Source organism: Mustela nivalis (assembly GCF_964662115.1).
Source record: "Mustela nivalis genome assembly, chromosome: 13".
In the NCBI taxonomy this organism is placed as follows: Eukaryota; Metazoa; Chordata; class Mammalia; order Carnivora; family Mustelidae; genus Mustela; species Mustela nivalis.
The window spans coordinates 46,284,668-46,302,219 of NC_139032.1; the positions used below are offsets into that span (position 1 = coordinate 46,284,668).

General features: G+C 44.4%; 1 protein-coding gene across 6 annotated transcripts in view; it reads left to right on the forward strand.

The window, feature by feature from the left end:
- FOCAD (focadhesin) overlaps window positions 1-17,552 on the forward strand; it is a 296,022-nt gene that overhangs the window by 263,533 nt on the left and 14,937 nt on the right. For 5 of the 6 annotated variants that reach the window (XM_082695369.1, XM_082695372.1, XM_082695373.1 and 2 more), the window contains 4 exons: window positions 8,808-8,936; window positions 11,266-11,381; window positions 13,895-14,155; window positions 14,932-15,021. In XM_082695369.1, the coding sequence (XP_082551495.1) occupies window positions 8,808-8,936; window positions 11,266-11,381; window positions 13,895-14,155; window positions 14,932-15,021 (596 nt within the window). Of the gene's footprint in view, window positions 1-8,805; window positions 8,937-11,265; window positions 11,382-13,894; window positions 14,156-14,931; window positions 15,022-17,552 lie in introns of all 6 variants that reach the window. The other variant, XR_014301954.1, reaches the window with a different exon arrangement.

Sequence of the window (17,552 nt, forward strand, 5' to 3'; positions counted from 1 at the left end):
CATTGTGGCCCAAGAAGATGTGCTAGGCTCATCTCGTATTATCCTCAGCTCTGTAACAGCCAGGTAGCTCAGGTTCCTTTTAGAGGGGAGTGGTACTTCTAAACAAAGATCTGGGTACAAATTCTCCTTGTTCCTGAGATGACCACTGCTCCCAAGCTTTCTCAGTGAACAGTTGTTAGGAAATAGATACACATACCCTCTCTCTCTCTCTCTCTCTCTCTCATATCTATATTCATTTTTTTATCTCAATATATATACATGGAAAGCCACTAGTTTATAGTAATATCTCCAATTCCAATTCAACACCACAGGGTTCATTGTACTTTTTTCCCTCTTTTCATATTTGTAACTCTCTTCCCTGAGAGTGAGAAACCGGCTCCATTTTTCTCCTCGAGCTCCTCATTTGTGGAGGCCCCCTGTATGCGAACAGTCTGCTGTCCCCACTGGGCCACAGCCCTGTGGAAGCCACCTTCCCCTCTTGGATCCTGATCCCCAGTGGGCAGCCACCCTGCTTGGCAGCCTTCCTGGTGCAAAGGGGTCTGGGGATGTTATTGTAGTGATGAATTCTGAATGTTGTTGACGTGCTTCTACAGAACATCCTACCAAGTCTAAATATCTCACCTCTCAGAATCTTCAGCTGTTTCTAACTACCGTCTGGATTTAGAGTAGTTTCTGGCAGGGGCGAAGCATCTCTTCGACTCCGCAACTAAGCCATGCTGTCATTATCTCAACCTGTGTGTTCTGCGACTTGGTCTAGAAAAATCCTAGTGACCCCTTCCATCTTGGTTTAAACACCCTTTCCTTATTCAGTGTTTCCAGACTAGTTTGGATTTCTTATGTTACATTTTCCAATGTTTCTCACACTACTTGACATAGGAGTAGTTATTTTCTTAATTGTTTCTGACTCTTTGTTTAAAATCTCTCTTTCCCATTGGACTCTTGTTTCCTCAAGGACAGGAAGAACATAGGTGTTTTATCCTAAATGCTTTGAGAACAGAGTACTTGATGTTTAATCATTTTCAAATATTGGTTGATCTACAGCTCTGTGTGTGCGTGTGTGTGTGTGTGTGCGCGCGTACACGTATATTAAATAATTCTAAGCTAAGTGCTTCTAAACAACACTGAGGATGGAGAAAATAACGGCATGTCCACACTACGCGAACAGCGCGCCGTGATGGGGATAGACGTGCCACCGGCTGTCAGCCGACTGCTTGTTACCAGACTTTTACTGGAGGGGTTACACATGTGTGTTGTGGCATTGAGATGTGATCCTCTGTGTAGCTAAAGTATGTGTGATAATGGGTCCTGTTGTAGTGCATTATGTTCGGATATGCCGTTTATATCAAGGTTCTTTGAGGCTGTCAACTGGATGAGAGATTTAAAGCAACTTTGTATCTGGATTTTAAAACATCTGGATCCTGTTAACAAGGACTGTTAGGCCTTCTCAGTTCCAAAGCCATCGTCTCTAAAGCATTCCTGAATTTCTTTTTATCTAAGGCACTTTCTTGAAAGACAAAGCACAGCCAAGAAGGGAGCTAATCATTCCCGTTGCTTAGACTTGGATTCCTGTGTCCAGCACTGAAGATCTCTGGGGAGCTAACCACGTGACTCTGTTCTCCCTTTTGGGGACTCCCCCCACCCCCCGCCCCCAACCACCACGTGCTCGGAACTGCCAAGTATTTTCTCCATTCCTAACAGTTACTATAATTCCTTTCATTCCAGTTAGTGTCAGAATTAGTTCCCTGCAAATAAAGCGGAAAATTTTGTGTGATTCTAGTTACGCCTCTCAGTACCAGTGCTCTGCCCTTTTTTGAAAAGGGGATGATTTATTGTGTCATAGCACTTACTTGATTTTCAAGCCTCTGTTCCCTGCTTCAAGGTCTTGTTTCTGACTCTTGCTTGTGCATCAGGTCAGTTCCAAAGAGTGGAGAAGCAAGGTGCAAAGTGTATAATGAAGTGTGGTTGTGTGTAGTTACATATAGTGCAAGTTGTTGGCGCAAGACTTCTTGTGTAAGCAATAAAATAGGGTGTGGTTTTGTGTGTGCTTGGTCATATTTTGCACTGGGTCCTAATGTTAGAGCACGTAGTGTCTGTCTTTCCTGATTCCCTAGATCCTCCAGAAACAACAAAATTTCTGTAGTAAATTCTGTAGAAGGACCTGGAATAAAATGTTATGTAATTTTGAAAACACTTGACCCGAGAAAAAGAATTTAAAGGTATCTGCTTATGATTTAATGATTTCCAATGTAAAACTGGATTCATGTCCTTAATAGGAGAGAAAAGCAGTTCTATGCACAGATTTTTGTGTCCTGTCTGCCAGTTCATCAGGCCATTTCTGAGAATCACATGCCAAAACGACCCCAAAAATGCGGCTTCATTTTCTGTATGTGATGTCTACTTTGCTGCCCACATTATAGGGACAGTTGCCCCATGTGTGTAACCAGGATGGTGTTCTGGGAATGGCCAACCAGTTAATTCCTAGCACAGCATTTTGATTTTTATCACACCTGATTCTTTCCTTGTCGGTGTGTCTGTCCTCTCATTAGAATATAAGCGCCATTAGTGAAGGTGCCTGTTCCGTCTTGTTGAACACTCTTACTCATGTCTGGAACAGTGCGTGGTACCCTCTTGATGCTCAGTGATTGAATGAATGATTTTTTTTTCTTTTTTTTGGTGAATATGTTTACTTTTTTTGGTCAGAAATTCTTCTCTTTGTAAGAGCAGTGGTAAATTCCCTGATAATACTTCCTGCACTCCTGGTATTATGTCTTAAGATGGAATAGAAATAAAGCTTCCGTTATTGGTAGCAGAGGCTAGAAACATGATAGATGTGTTGAACTTTTAACATTTTCAGAAAGTGAAAAAGCGCTTGTCAGAGGGGAGAAAAACATCACTGGAAGGTATACTACTAGTTTTCCCTTTCCAGGTTGGCAGAGGCAAGGGTAAGGAGGAAGTAGGTTAGTTGGTGACTAGTCTAAGAAAACATACTGATTTTTGAGGTCCTGGGATTGAGCCCCGCTTCAGCTCCCTGCTCAGTAGGGAGTCCGCTTCTTCCTCCCTCTGCCTCTGCCCTTTCCCCCACTCATGCTCTCTCTCTTGCTCTCTCTAACAAATAAAATCTTAAAAAAAAAAAATGCTGATTTTTGAGGTGGCTCTAACTGGAAATAAGAATGTAAAACATCAGGAAAGGCCTGGATGAGTACCGTGGATTTACTCGTCATCAATGTATGAATGGGGAGTCTGCTTCTCCCTCTGCCCATCTCATTTGTGCTCTCCCTCCCTCCCCCCCCCCCTCTCATTCTCTCTCTCTGAGAAGAAGAACCGGACTCCCTGCTGAGCAGAGAGCCCAACATAGGGCTCAATCCCAGGACCCTGAGATCATGAGCTGAGCCAAAGGCAGATGTTGAACCAACTGAGCCACCCAGGCACTGTTTTAACCATTTTAAAATGTTCAGTTCAGTGGCATTTCGTGGATTCACAGTGTTGTGCAAGCATCACCACTATGTAGCTCCCACATATTTTCAGCGCCCCAAAAGGAAACCTTGTGCCCATTGAGCAGTTGGCTCCCCATTTCCCCCAGCCCCAGCAACCACTAATCTGCCTCTGTCTCTGTGGATATGCCTGTTCTATATGCTTTAATTAAGTGAAATCGTACACTGTATGGCACTTTTTGACTGGCTTCTTTCACTTTGCATAATGCTTTCAAGGTTCACCCATGTTCTGGTGAACATCAGAATTGCATTCCTCTTTACAGCTGAGTAATATGCCATTGAGTGAATATACACTTTATTCATTCATTCATCAGTTGATGGACATTTGGGTTGTTTCTGCCTGTTATGAGTGGTGCTGCTATGAAGGTTTGTGTACGAGTCTTTGTTTAAACACCTATTTTCAATTCTTTTGGACATATGTGAGTGCAATTGGGTCCTATAGTAATCCTGTGTAATTTTTCAAGAAACTGCCAAACTGTTTTTCCATAGTGGCCATACCATTTTATATGCCTGCCAGCAATATATGAGGGTTCTGATTTCTCTACACCCTTGCCTGGTAAACCATTATACCCTCTGTTCATCTGGCTGTTTCTCCAGTTACCAGGGCAGCAATTTGCCATGTGTTCTGTCCTCTGTTGCAGAACCTAGAATTGTGGATTTTTTAGTCTGTTCAGCTTTTTACTTGTTATCAGGACAGCGTGGCGACTTTCAAGCTACTTACATGCAGAACTGGAAACCAGAAGTCATTCCTTTTAACTTCTTTTAATTGTAAAAAAGCATAATGTGAAATTTACCATCTTGGCCATTTTTTAAAAGATTTTTTTAAAAAGATTTTATTTATTTATTTGACAGACGAAGATCATAAGTAGTCAGAGAAGCAGGCAGAGAGAGAGGAGGAAGCAAGCTCCCCACTGAGCAGAGAGAGCCCTATGCAGGGCTCCATCCTAGGACCCTGGGATCATGACCTGAGCCAAAGGCAGAGGCTTTAACCCACTGAGCCACTGAGGCACCCCTAAAGATTTTATTTATGTATTTGTTAGAGAGGCAGAGAGAGAGAGCATGAGCAGGGGGAGGAGCAGCAGGCAGAGGAAGAAGCAGGCTCCCCACCAAGCAAGGAGCCTGATGTGGGACTCGATCCCAGGACCCTGGGATCATGACCTGAGCTGAAGGCAGACACTTAACTGACTGAGCTACCCAGGCGTTCCACCATCTTAAGCATTTTTAAGTATATGGTTCAGTAGTGTTACATATGTTCACATTGTTGTAAAAACCAATCTCCAGATGATTTTCATTGTGCAAAACTGAAGCTCTGTACCTATTAAATAATGTCTACCCTTTCTCCTGCCCCATTATCCCTGGCAGCCATCATTCTGTTTTCTGTTTCTCTTAATTTGACCACTTAAATACCTGATATAAAGAGACTTGTACAGTATTTGTCTTGTTGTGACCGTGTTGTCTCATTCAGCATAGTGTCTTCAAGATTCATTTATGTTGTAGCATATGACAGAATTGCCTTTCTTTCTTTTTTTTTTTTAGTAAGTAATATCTTTTTTTTTAAAAGATTTTATTTATTTATTTGACAAACAGAGATCACAAGTAGGCAGAGAGGCAGGCAGAGAGAGAGAAGAAAGCGGGCCCCCGGCTGAACAGAGAGCCCAATGCAGAGCTTGATCCCAGACCCTGGGACCATGACCCTAGCCGAAGGCAGAGGCTTTAACCCACTGAGCCACCCAGGCGCCCCTGCCTTTCTTTTTAATATTGACTACTGTTTCATGTGTGTATCAATCACATTTTTTTCTCCATTTATCCACTGACTGATGTTTGGGTTGCTTCTGTTTTTTGGCCATTGTGAATAGTACTGCTATGAACAGTGGTGTACAAACATCTCTTCAAGATTTCTGCTTGTAATTCGTTTGAATATATGCTCAGAAATGGGATTTCTAGATCATATGGCAGTTCTGTTTTTAGTTTTTTGAGGCGCCATCATACCGTTATCCATAGGGGTTCTACCACTTTATAATCCCACTGACAGTCCACAAGGGTTCCAGTTTCTCTAGTTTCTGCACATCTTTACCAACGCGTGTTATTTTCTTTTCCTTTCCTTTTTTAAAAATAGTAGTTGTCCTAATGGATGTTATCTCATTGTGAGATATTATCTCATTGTGGTTTGATTTGCAATTCTCTACTGATTAGGGATGTTGAGCATCTTTCCAAATTATTATTGGTTCTTTGTGTATCATTTCTAGAAAAACTCTACCCCTGCTTCTCCTTTCCCATATGCAGCATCTGCTGATTCTGCTACTTTTCTGCTGATTTAACCTCTGCTTCTCCTCTTTCCCTATGTTTTTCCTTTTTGCAGCTGTTTATCCTTTAGCAGACTTTGCCCCAACTTCTGCTTCCCCTCTTCCCAGGACTGCTGATTCTGCTGGCTTTTCTGCCTCAGCTTCTTCTCCTGTCCTCCTTTCTGCAGCATTTGCCCTTTTGCTGATTGAACCCACCTTAGCTTCCCCTTTGTTCTGTGCCTTCTCATTTTGCTGCCTCTTCTGCCTCAGCTTCTCCCTTTTCTTGTGCTTTTCCTTTCTACAGCTGTTGTTTCCTTTACAGATTCTGTCCCCACCTCAGCTTCCCCTTTGTTCAGTCCCTGCTGATCGTGCTGCCCCTTCTGTCTCAGCTTCTCCCTTTTCTTGTGCTTCTCCTTTCTGCAGCTGTTGTTCCTTTTTCAAATTATGTCCCCTTCGCAGCTTCACGCTCGTTCAGTCACTGCTGATCGTGCTGCCTCAGCATCTCCCTTTCCCTGTGCTTCTCCTTTCTGCAGCTGTTGTTCCTTTTTCAGATTCTGTCCCCACCGCAGCTTCCCGCTCGTTCAGTCCCTGCTGATCGTGCTGCCTCAGCGTCTCCCTTTCCCTGGGCTTCTCCTTTCTGTGCTGCCTCAGCGTCTCCCTTTCCCTGGGCTTCTCCTTTCTGCAGCTGTTGTTCCTTTTTCAGATTCTGTCCCCACTGCAGCTTCCCGCTCGTTCAGTCCCTGCTGATCGTGCTGCCTCAGCATCTCCCTTTTCCTGTGCTTCTCCTTTCTGCAGCTGTTGTTCCTTTTTCAGATTCTGTCCCCACTGCAGCTTCCCGCTCGTTCAGTCCCTGCTGATCGTGCTGCCTCAGCATCTCCCTTTTCCTGTGCTTCTCCTTTCTGCAGCTGTTGTTCCTTTTTCAGATTCTGTCCCCACCGCAGCTTCCCGCTCGTTCAGTCACTGCTGATCGTGTTGCCTCAGCGTCTCCCTTTTCCTGTGCTTCTCCTTTCTGCAGCTGTTGTTCCTTTTTCAGATTCTGTCCCCACCGCAGCTTCCCGCTCGTTCAGTCCCTGCTGATCGTGCTGCCTCAGCGTCTCCCTTTCCCTGGGCTTCTCCTTTCTGTGCTGCCTCAGCGTCTCCCTTTCCGTGTGCTTCTCCTTTCTGCAGCTGTTGTTCCTTTTTCAGATTCTGTCCCCACCGCAGCTTCCCGCTCGTTCAGTCCCTGCTGATCGTGCTGCCTCAGCATCTCCCTTTTCCTGTGCTTCTCCTTTCTGCAGCTGTTGTTCCTTTTTCAGATTCTGTCCCCACTGCAGCTTCCCGCTCGTTCAGTCCCTGCTGATCGTGCTGCCTCAGCATCTCCCTTTTCCTGTGCTTCTCCTTTCTGCAGCTGTTGTTCCTTTTTCAGATTCTGTCCCCACCGCAGCTTCCCGCTCGTTCAGTCACTGCTGATCGTGTTGCCTCAGCGTCTCCCTTTTCCTGTGCTTCTCCTTTCTGCAGCTGTTGTTCCTTTTTCAGATTCTGTCCCCACCGCAGCTTCCCGCTCGTTCAGTCCCTGCTGATCGTGCTGCCTCAGCGTCTCCCTTTCCCTGGGCTTCTCCTTTCTGTGCTGCCTCAGCGTCTCCCTTTCCGTGTGCTTCTCCTTTCTGCAGCTGTTGTTCCTTTTTCAGATTCTGTCCCCACCGCAGCTTCCCGCTCGTTCAGTCCCTGCTGATTGTGCTGCCTCAGCATCTCCCTTTTCCTGTGCTTCTCCTTTCTGCAGCTGTTGTTCCTTTTTCAGATTCTGTCCCCACCGCAGCTTCCCGCTCGTTCAGTCCCTGCTGATCGTGCTGCCTCAGCATCTCCCTTTCCCTGTGCTTCTCCTTTCTGCAGCTGTTGTTCCTTTTTCAGATTCTGTCCCCACCGCAGCTTCCCGCTCGTTCAGTCCCTGCTGATCGTGCTGCCTCAGCTTCTCCCTTTTCCTGGGCTTCTCCAGCTGTTGATTTTTTCACTGACTCTGCGCTCACCTCTGCTTCCTCCTTGTTCAGCCCCTCCCAATCGTGCTGCCTCTTCTGCCTCAGCTTCTTCTTCTCTTGCGCTTGTCCTTTCTACAGTTGTTGCTCCTTTTCTGACTCCACCCTTTTACTTCATTCTCTTTCAGTGGCTGCTGATTCTGCTGCTTATCTGCTGATCCTTACCTCTTTTTCCTTTTCCTGAGTCTACTGCTCTTTCTGCTGATGCTGATTTCCCTTATGCCACGTGTGTTGATCCAGCCGCTCTTGCTTCTCCTTGCTATTTTAGTTTTTTGCACATCATTTCTGGCTCCCTTCAAACTTCACTTTTATATGGCCCTTAGTGGCTACTCGAACTCTGACTGTGTGTTATGGCTCCACTCATAATTACTCAACTGTTTCATCGTGTCATTTTCAAATTAGCCTCCTTCTAAAAAAACCACAAACAATGTGCATAAACAGTGAATTTTGGATCACTGAAAAAAATAACATCAAATTTAAAAAATTATGGTAAAGCTATGTACTGTCGTAGAGAGCTTATCAACCGGGATATTAGCTGTATCGTAGGTGCTCACCCCTGGAGCCTTCAGCCATGGCCCAGGCTGCAGAGTCAGTGCTGTGGGGAGGGGGCTGCAGGCACCAAGGGACTTCGTGGTGGTTTGAAGGGACCATGCCCGAGTAGGCAATAGTTCCCCCCTTTTCTGGAAGTGAGTGAATGAATAATGAGGCAATAATGGGAATCGGTTACTCTTTTTAGAAAGTTGGATGAAGTACCACAGGTGAGGAGGGAAGACAGTTAAGTAGTAATGTGGGACGTGTCTGTCCGGGCGAGAGGGGGTGACTGAAGGCGAATAGGAAGGAGAAGCCCCGGAGGAGCAGGCTTCTGTAACAGACAGGGTCGAGACTGAGAGCACAGAATTGAAGGCCCGACCGCAGTTGCAGGTGTGCCACCAAATCGTTTGAAACTGGAAAGAGGGAAAGTTGGCATTAACCCCTCTCACGGTGCTGTCAAGGTGTCTCACTAATTTGTTTCCTTTCTGTCGCAGGTCCCGAGTCTGTGCCTCCTTCCCTTCTCAAGGTCGTGATGAAACCCATCGCAGCTGTCGGAGAAAGCTACCAGTATCCTCCTGTGAACTGGGCCGCACTCCTCTCTCCACTTATGAGGCTAAACTTCGGTAAATATCAAATATTTTTAGGCCTTCGGACCCTGCTTTTAGGATGTGACCTGAAGAGAAAGAGAGATTCTGGGTCACAGTCAGTGGTGACTGGAGAGACCTTTGGGATCTTGAGGTTTGTCTTCTTGGATGGAAGAGCTGGGTTACTTCCACCGAGTCACTTTCTAGATCGCTTAGGCTGAGCAGGAGGAGGAGGGCTGAAGACACAGGCCAGGTGCACTCATCAAAGCAGTGCTTGGCTGACGTGTGCCTGTTGCTGCGTGTGTGGGGCAGGTCCCAGAAAGCCCGGTTTGATGGTCATCACACTGCATGTCTCTGAGAGCTCTAGGATTCAAGGAAGCGCCCTGTGGCATGGAGCATTAGTTTTCTGTTGCTGCTGGAACAAGTTACCACAGATTTAGTGGCTTGAAGCACAGCAAATTTATCAGTTTATAGTTCTGTCGATCCGAAGTCCAGCATGGTTCTTGGCCACGGCATCGTTCTTTCCTAGATGCCCTGAGGAGTGCTATGGTCTGTGTTTTTGTCCCTCCCAAATTCATATGTTGAAATCCTAATCCCTAGTGTGTTGGTATGTGGGGCCTTTAGGAGGTAAGTAGGTCATGAGTGTGGAGCCCTCTGAGGCCCCTGAGAGCGCCTTAGCCCCTCCCGCAGTGTGAGGACACAGCGAGAGTTGGCATTCTACAGCCGGGGACACAGGGTTCCACCAGAACCCGACCATCCTGGCACCCTGATCTTAGACTTCCAGCTGCCAGAACAATGACAAGCATAATTCTATTGTTTATAAACCAGCCGTTCTGTGACATTTTGTTAGAGCAGCCCAAGCAGACGAAGGCTGGGAGAATCTATTTCTCTCCCTTTCCCAACTTCTAGAGGCTGCCCACATTCCTTGGCTTGTGTCCCCCTGTTTCTTCCTCTTCAAAGCCTGCTACGGAGAGCCACAACCTTGTCACACTGTCCTCTTCCTAGTTCCTTACAACCAGGAAAGGTTTTCCACATTAAAGACTCATGTGATTAATGGGTCCATTTGCATAATCCAGGATAATCCCCCCACCTCAGCAGTCCTTAACCTCAATCACTTCTCAGAAGTTCCTCTGCCAAGCAGGGTAACACAACATAGTCACAACTCCAGGCATTGAGATGGCGGCATCTTTAAGGGCCGAGGTTCTCTTTACCACAGACACTTTGTGAGGAGAGACAGAGGGAGCACACGCCTCTCATTCACCTACCACAGCCTCTTTTATGATGTTAGCGTATGCAGATTTAATCCCATGTACTTGCCCCCCCCCCACCTCAAGAAAAAGACTGGGGAGAACCACCTTTTAACAGTGCTGTATTACTCTGTGTGTGTGTATTTGCAGTGTTTGCTCTGTTATTTACAGTGGGGTGCTCGCTTACATATGATATGCAGAAAGACTTGTAAATTATAATTTATGTACAACTGAAAGGATAATCAAAGATGATTTTGACTATACACAGGTTTTGCACTTAAATGCTTTCATTTGAACCTAATACCTCTATAACTACGATGTCACCGTACGGTGTTTCTGGAGATTTCGTTTGAAAAGTATGTTCTCCGGAGCCTCCCCTGTTTTTATACGGTATATTAAAAATGTTTGTGTTTTAGCATAAATCCTTAGAAAAAAGAAGAAAAGGTCTGGTTGGGAAAATATGCTTGCTGATGGGAATCGGGCTAATAAAAGTCTAGACTGCAAGAGAATGTGGTGACCATTTTTTATTTTTTTTAAGATTTCTATTTATTTACTTGACACAGAGGGAGAGAACACAAGTAGGCTGAGAGGCAGGCAGAGAGAGAGGGGGAAGCAGGCTCTTCGATGAACAGAGAGCCTGATTCGGGGCTCGATCCCAGGACACTGAGACCATGACCTGAGCCAAAGGCAGAAGCTTACCCCACTGAGCCACCCAGGCACCCCATGTGGCTACATTTTTAAGTCTTTCTGGACATAAACAGATTTCTCTGTCTTCAGAATGAAAGGTGGAGAGGAGGGGAAAACAGAGACAGGGAGATAGTTTATCTAGAATTTTTCTCAAGTTTTTGTTAGTATTAGATTCTTTAGATTTCTTAGGACATCACAAGAGAAATTTCCTGAGCAAGATCATGGCTCTTGTCAGTTCCAAGACTTAAACCTCTGCTGTCAGTGGGTACAATCTTTGCTTCATAGTGGAAAGGTCACTTGGCATATCTTTTGGTTCACTCAAGTACTGTTCCTGGGAGAAGTCATACCAGCAGGCGCTTTGATTGGAGACATGGAAGCCTGACGGTGAGTCCCAGGAGAAGCTGTATTACCTATATTCTTGTCTACTCTTGCAGGGGAAGAGATCCAGCAGCTGTGCCTTGAAATCATGGTGACACAGGCGCAGTCATCCCAGAATGCAGCTGCGCTCTTGGGACTGTGGGTGATACCGCCGCTGATCCACGGTTTGAGCGTAAGTCACGTTTAAGGGTGCTGGGCAGCAGGCCGATACGGTTCTTTTGGGGGAGAGGAATGCTCATTTCTGTGTGCAGTCTCAAAGTCAAGAGTGGACAGATGTGATTTTCTAAAACTCAGGGCCTTGGCAGTCGCTGGCCAGCAGACTGGGAGAGTATGTGATTCAGACCTCTTCCCTAGCTGTCGGCGTTCGTGCTTTCGGCTCCCGTTGATTACGGAAAAAGGAAAATGATGGTCAGAGATATTAAAGTTCCTTTCTCCAGATCGTGCAGCTAGAAAATTGTGGTGTTAGTGAAACCTCGGCTTATCTCTAGGATATGCAGTATGTTGGTTCAGTAGGTATTAAGAGAATGGCAAATCCATCTATGATCCCTCCCTTTCACAGAAAAGGCAGCAATTCAGGTGGGCCCTGAAGGCTTGGTAAGGTTTTGTTAGGCATCAAGTTAGAGGCATGGGGCAGGGTGCTGGTGGGGGGCGGGGCGTGTAGGTGCAGGGAGGAGACATCTCTGCCGGGATGTTTGGCTTGAGCCAAGTGCTGAGGAAGAAGTAACATAGCCCAGTATCTATGACAGAAGGAGCCAGATTGTTTAAAAATGCAAAATTAACAAATTGTATAAATTTGAATATATTCAAAGCCAGGACCAAACAAAGCAAAAAACCCCACATTCCATGATTCCTTAGAGGTTTACCAATTGATCCTAAATTAACTGATCCTGTTACTCTTCAGGAAGCTTTAATTCCTTGAAAATAGTGTAAAGTTCTCATATTTCTTCCTCGGCCTTTTAACTTCAGTTCCTGTCCCGTCCTTTTGTCTTCTAAGCTCTGCTATGTATTCTAGTGCTCCTTAATTGAAGGGGGACAGACGGAGGGCTGCGTCCCCGTGTCAGCAATGACCGTGAGGTGTCTGGCCCAAGCACCTCCCATCCGGCTGCCAGTATCCGGTGCTTGCTAGGTACCTGCTACTTGTAAGCGCTCAGTGAGCAGTTTGGGACAGCAGACTGAAGCTCTCTTCAATTCTGGCAGATTCTTTTTTCAACCTTGAGTTATAATTTATCGTCCATAAAGTATGGCTGTGTTGAGCGTACAATTTGATGAGCTCCAGGACACTTATACATTTTCGTCCATCCCCAGTAATATTTCTATCACTCCCCGCCAAAACTGCATTGTCCCCACCTGGAGACGATCCCCACTCCCAGTCTCAGACCCAGGCTACCTCTGATCTGCTTTTGGTCTCTATAGTTTTTCTCTTTTTAGAGAACTTTCCTAATAAATTTAAATTTCATATAAGCTTTAGAAATTCTTTAGAAAGGCATCATACAATATGAAGTCTTTCATGCCTGGCTTATTTCATTTCTGAGAAGTCGAGTCTTTTTGTTTCCACTTTACAAGTTGATAAACTGCGGCAGGTTGCAATTAAACAAAATTTATATTGCCAATAAACAGGAGTGAGTCTGGCTGACTCCAAAGTCTGTGTCTAAGACACTGTTCTGTGAACCTCTCCTTCCTTTTGAGTCAGGTGTACCTCAAACAGCCTGTCTTGTTTACCTCAAAAATCTTTCTAGAATTTAGTTCTTCTCCCACTTCCCTGTTACTTTTTTGGCATTTGTCCATGATTGTGGACTCTTATTATCTATGTTAATGAACAAATGACGTTTGTGAATTCATTTTCTTAATTATATATCTTCTCATTTACAAAAAAGATCAGGAATGACATGTTCTTTCCAGTGAACTGTTTGGCTAAGTCTTGCAGCCATGCTGATACTTTTTTTGAAATTTACTGGGCTGTGTCAGGTTTTCTTTCCTTTTTTTTTTTAAGACCACTTCTTTCCGACTTGCTGCTCCTTTGGTAGCATACCTGTGTTCCTAAGAATTTCTCGGCCTCCTCTCTTAACATGTCTGGCACACAGCTATTTTCAAACCGTGCCCCCTTTTCAGCTCTCATGACCTCCAGGAAGCCAAGGTCATGTCCCCATTTGTGTGGTCAGCAGTGGTCCTGGCATGCCAGTCCCTTTGATTTCCTTATGTTTCTTGGAAGAAGAAATTAATAACATCAGGTATTCTGATGAGTTCATTTCCTGCAGAGGAGCCTTTCATCTTCAGGATTTTGGTTCTTGCCAGAGAATGTGACCTTTTAAGACTGAACAGCAGCTGGGGCACCTGGGTGGCTCAGTGGGTTAAGACTGAACAGCAGCTTATCATGTACATCGAGAAGTAGCACAGTATTTTCCTCCCTGTAAAAAGACCCATGGCTTAAGCGGAGTGGTTCACGGGTGGATTGGCAGATGCTGTCTATACCCACGAGTCACTGTGGGTCACAAGTCCTGGCAGCAGCAACCAAAATTGCATGCCTCGGTGGCCCATTGGACCATGAGGCTGGGGGCCCTGTGGGGCCAAGAAGTAACACGGACCTTTCTTCTCTCATCCTATCCTCAAACACATGGACAGCCTCCAAGTTTTGAGCACCACGAACCTAGATGTGCTTGTTTCTGACTTCTTTTCTTTTGTTTCCAGGTGAATATCAAGAAGTACCTCCTGGTGTCCACACCTCTGTGGGTAAAACATGTCTCTGACGAACAGATCCGGGGCTTCGTTGAAAATGTGATGGTGCCTGTTTTTAGAGCAGCTTCTCTGCCTGCCCAGGCTGAGTTGCGCACGAGTGCCCTGCAGGGGCTGGGTCAGGCCATGAAGCTGCCCAGCCCTACCCACCACCTCTGGAGTCTGCTCTCTGAAGCTACGGGAAACATTTTCGACCTTCTGCCAAATAAGATTCGGGTAAGAAACAAAAATATTTGCACTTTGACAATTTATGTTTGGGATTTTTGAAAGCCCTTTTGGCAAAGCAGGGAGGTGTATGTTTTAAGAATGTGGCAGGAAGGCTAGGAAGAAATAACCGCATTTTTCATGAGGAATGTGTTCGCTTCCAAGATCTAAATTGAGGTTGAACATTTAGAACCAAAGTTGGGAGCAAGCTGAGCTGCTGGGTTAACGAGTGCTACACCAGGAAATACGCCCTTGGGCCTTTTACCAAATGCAGAAGATGAGCAGGCTCAGAAGTGCTTCCACATTGCGCCTGGAGACTCTTTGGGCACAATGTCCCATATTTTACTTATATCAAGTGACATAATCCTAGCCTTTCAGCTCCCCCAACAGATTCCTGAATTGTAGTTTTACAAAGAAATTAAAAAATCTCTTTGGAACGATGGATTCTGATAAGAGGAAAAAAGCACAGCCACACAGATAAGTACAGCCACACAAATAAATAGGAAAGGTGGTTTTTGTTCTGTTTTTCAGTAAACTCTATGCCCAGTGTGGGGCTTCCACTCATGACTCTGTGATCAAGCATCACCTGCTCTAACAACTGAGCCAGCCAGGCCACCCCAGAAAGATGTTTTTTTAAATGATAAAAATTGGCCATATATTTGGTTTGATTAATGTCTCATAAGCTGCTGTTCATGGAAATAAGTAAATCTAATAATTTGTCAGAACATGGAGACTATATCTGTTATGTTACCTTGTGTTTTGACATGCTTGTGATTTTTCTTTGCCAGAGAAATGATCTAGAGCTGTATGTCAGTGTAGCAAAATGCCTCTCAGAAATGACAGATGATGAAGCCAATCGGGTTGCCCAGATTACGGAGGTAAGAATGTATTTATACATTTATTTCCATTACTGAAGTGGGGGTTACAATTGAAGAGGTGACTACAGTATCCTTTTGACGGAAGCTAGTTTTACTTCATTATCTCTTAGTGGTTGATTTGAGGAAGCTCTCTGTGTTCACTGTGGGATCTCATGTTCAGGCTAGTGGAATGGATGGATAGATGGATGAACAACATTTTAACCTAATTCCACTTTGTCAAGATCATGTTCGTGTCACCTATGGGCAAACAAAAGTATAGGACAACCAACATCTTCAATAAAAATCCCTAATAATGGGAATATTCTGGCTGAAGAACTTTCTGGTGCACGGAAGGCATAAATAAGTAGTTCTTAAATTTGATTTTCTTTCACCTGTTACTTATTATCCTTTTGTAATGAAGAAAGGTATCTATTTGAAAAACAAACACTATTAGCCCAGACACAAGATAATTAACAGATACTCCTTTTTTTTTTTAAGATTTTATTTATTTATTTGTCAGGGAGCACAAGCAGGGTGATCAGCCAGCAGAGAAAGAGGGAGAAGCAGCCTCCCCACTGAGCAAAGAGCCCGATGTGGGACCCGATCCCCGATCCCAGGCCTCTGGGATCGTGACCTGAGCCATAGGCAAATGCTTAACCAACTGAGCCTCCAGGCATCCCAACAAGTACTCCCATACTCACACCCAAAGGATGAATGAATAAGATACCAGTAAAGTTGCACATTTAGCTAGTATAATACATATCTTGTTAGATTTGAATTGCCTATAAATAGTGAATTTTTTTTTTTTTTTTAGTATAAGTATATCCCAGTGGACATACAAATGCCATTACACAAATGCCAAATCTACATACCAGATGATAGCAGAGATCTAAAGAACTATGAGCCCTCACCCAGCTGGTAGACCTCTTACCATTTATTTCACCTGATCTCAGGTGTGCCTGTTCAGTTGAATCCTTGAATTGCTGCATTGTATAGCCGTGATTCTCAAAATGTGTTCCTTGGGCCAGCAGCATAAGCATGGTGACTGATTAGAAATGAAAGTTCTGGATTCCCACTTCAGCCAGGTCTGCTGAATCAGAGGTGGGGTCCAGGAGTCTGTGTTTTAATAGTCCCTCCAGGTGATAGTGCTGCATCCTGAGGTTTGAGAACTCCTGTTAGAGTGTTTGGAATATCAGCATTTTGGAGATTAGTTTGTTTTAAGGGAAGACAAGCAGTCTAAGGAAACGCTTAAGAGAGTGGACTATGCTGGGGATTGAAATCCAGCTCTGTGATTTACTAGCAATGTGACCTTGGTTATATTTCATAATCTCTCTCTGCCTCCGTTTCCTTATCTATAGAAGGGAGATATTAACACCTACCTCCCAGAGTTGTTTTGAGAGCTACAGTGACTTAATCCATGGTAGGTTCTTAGAAAAATATCTGACATAAGGCTAGTACTCAGTGATTATTTGTAATCCTTATGATCACATTCATGTAATTTATTATATCCTGTTATTATTATATTCATGTAATATAGTTGGTAGCAATGCATATAATTTCCTTCATGGTACCTGGAGCTGAAGGTTGCTGGGTTACTCACCCGGGTTTTTTTTGTTTTTGTTTTTAAGATTTTATTTTTATTCATTTGACAGAGATTGCAAGTAGGCAGAGCAGCAGGCGGGGGATGGGGGTGTGGGGGTGGAAAGCAGGCTCCCTGCTGAGCAGAGAGCTGGATGTGGGACTTGATCCCAGGACCCTGAGATCATGACCTGAGCCCAAGGCAGAGGCTTAACCCACTGAGCCCCCCAGGCGCCCCCTCACCCGGGTTCCTAAAGTACCACTTAGAACATTTTTTTAGAACTTAACTGAATAGTGTTCTTATGCTCCCAAAAGAGTTAGTGCATTTTACTGAGGTCAATGTCTTCTCTTCTTTTCTGGAAAGAATAAAGTAGTGAAGGGCTCAGACTCCCTGAGTTTCAGTTCTTACTCTGCCTTGAGCCATGCATGTGACCATAAGCAAGTTACTTAACGTCTGTGCTTACTACTATCCTCTACAAAGGAAGGATGTTGGTTGTCATCTGCGTAAGGTGGTGTGAAAATTCAGTGGTTCGTACAGGAATTCTCACACTTTCTGGTCTCAGGACTACTTTAGTGTCTTACAAACTGTTGAGGGTTCCAAAAGACTTTAATTTAAATAATCATATCTTTCAATATTTACCATATTAGAAATTAAAATTGGGAAATTTAAAAAAATATTTACTTAAAAGTAATAATAAACCCATTGCATCTTAACACAAATAAGAAAAAATTTTGAAAACAAATAAAAAATGGTATTGTTTTCCATTTTTGCAAACCTCTTTAATGTCTGGCTTAATGGAAATCTCTTTAATGTTGAACTCTCATAGCTGCTGCTTCATTCAGTCTGTGCTGTTATTTTGGTGAAGTATGTGGGGAAGATCGAGCCTCATACAAATATGTCAGTAGAAAAGGGAAGAGTGTGTTGATAGTTTCAAATAATTATGGATATCTTTTTTTGTTTGTTTTGATGTTGC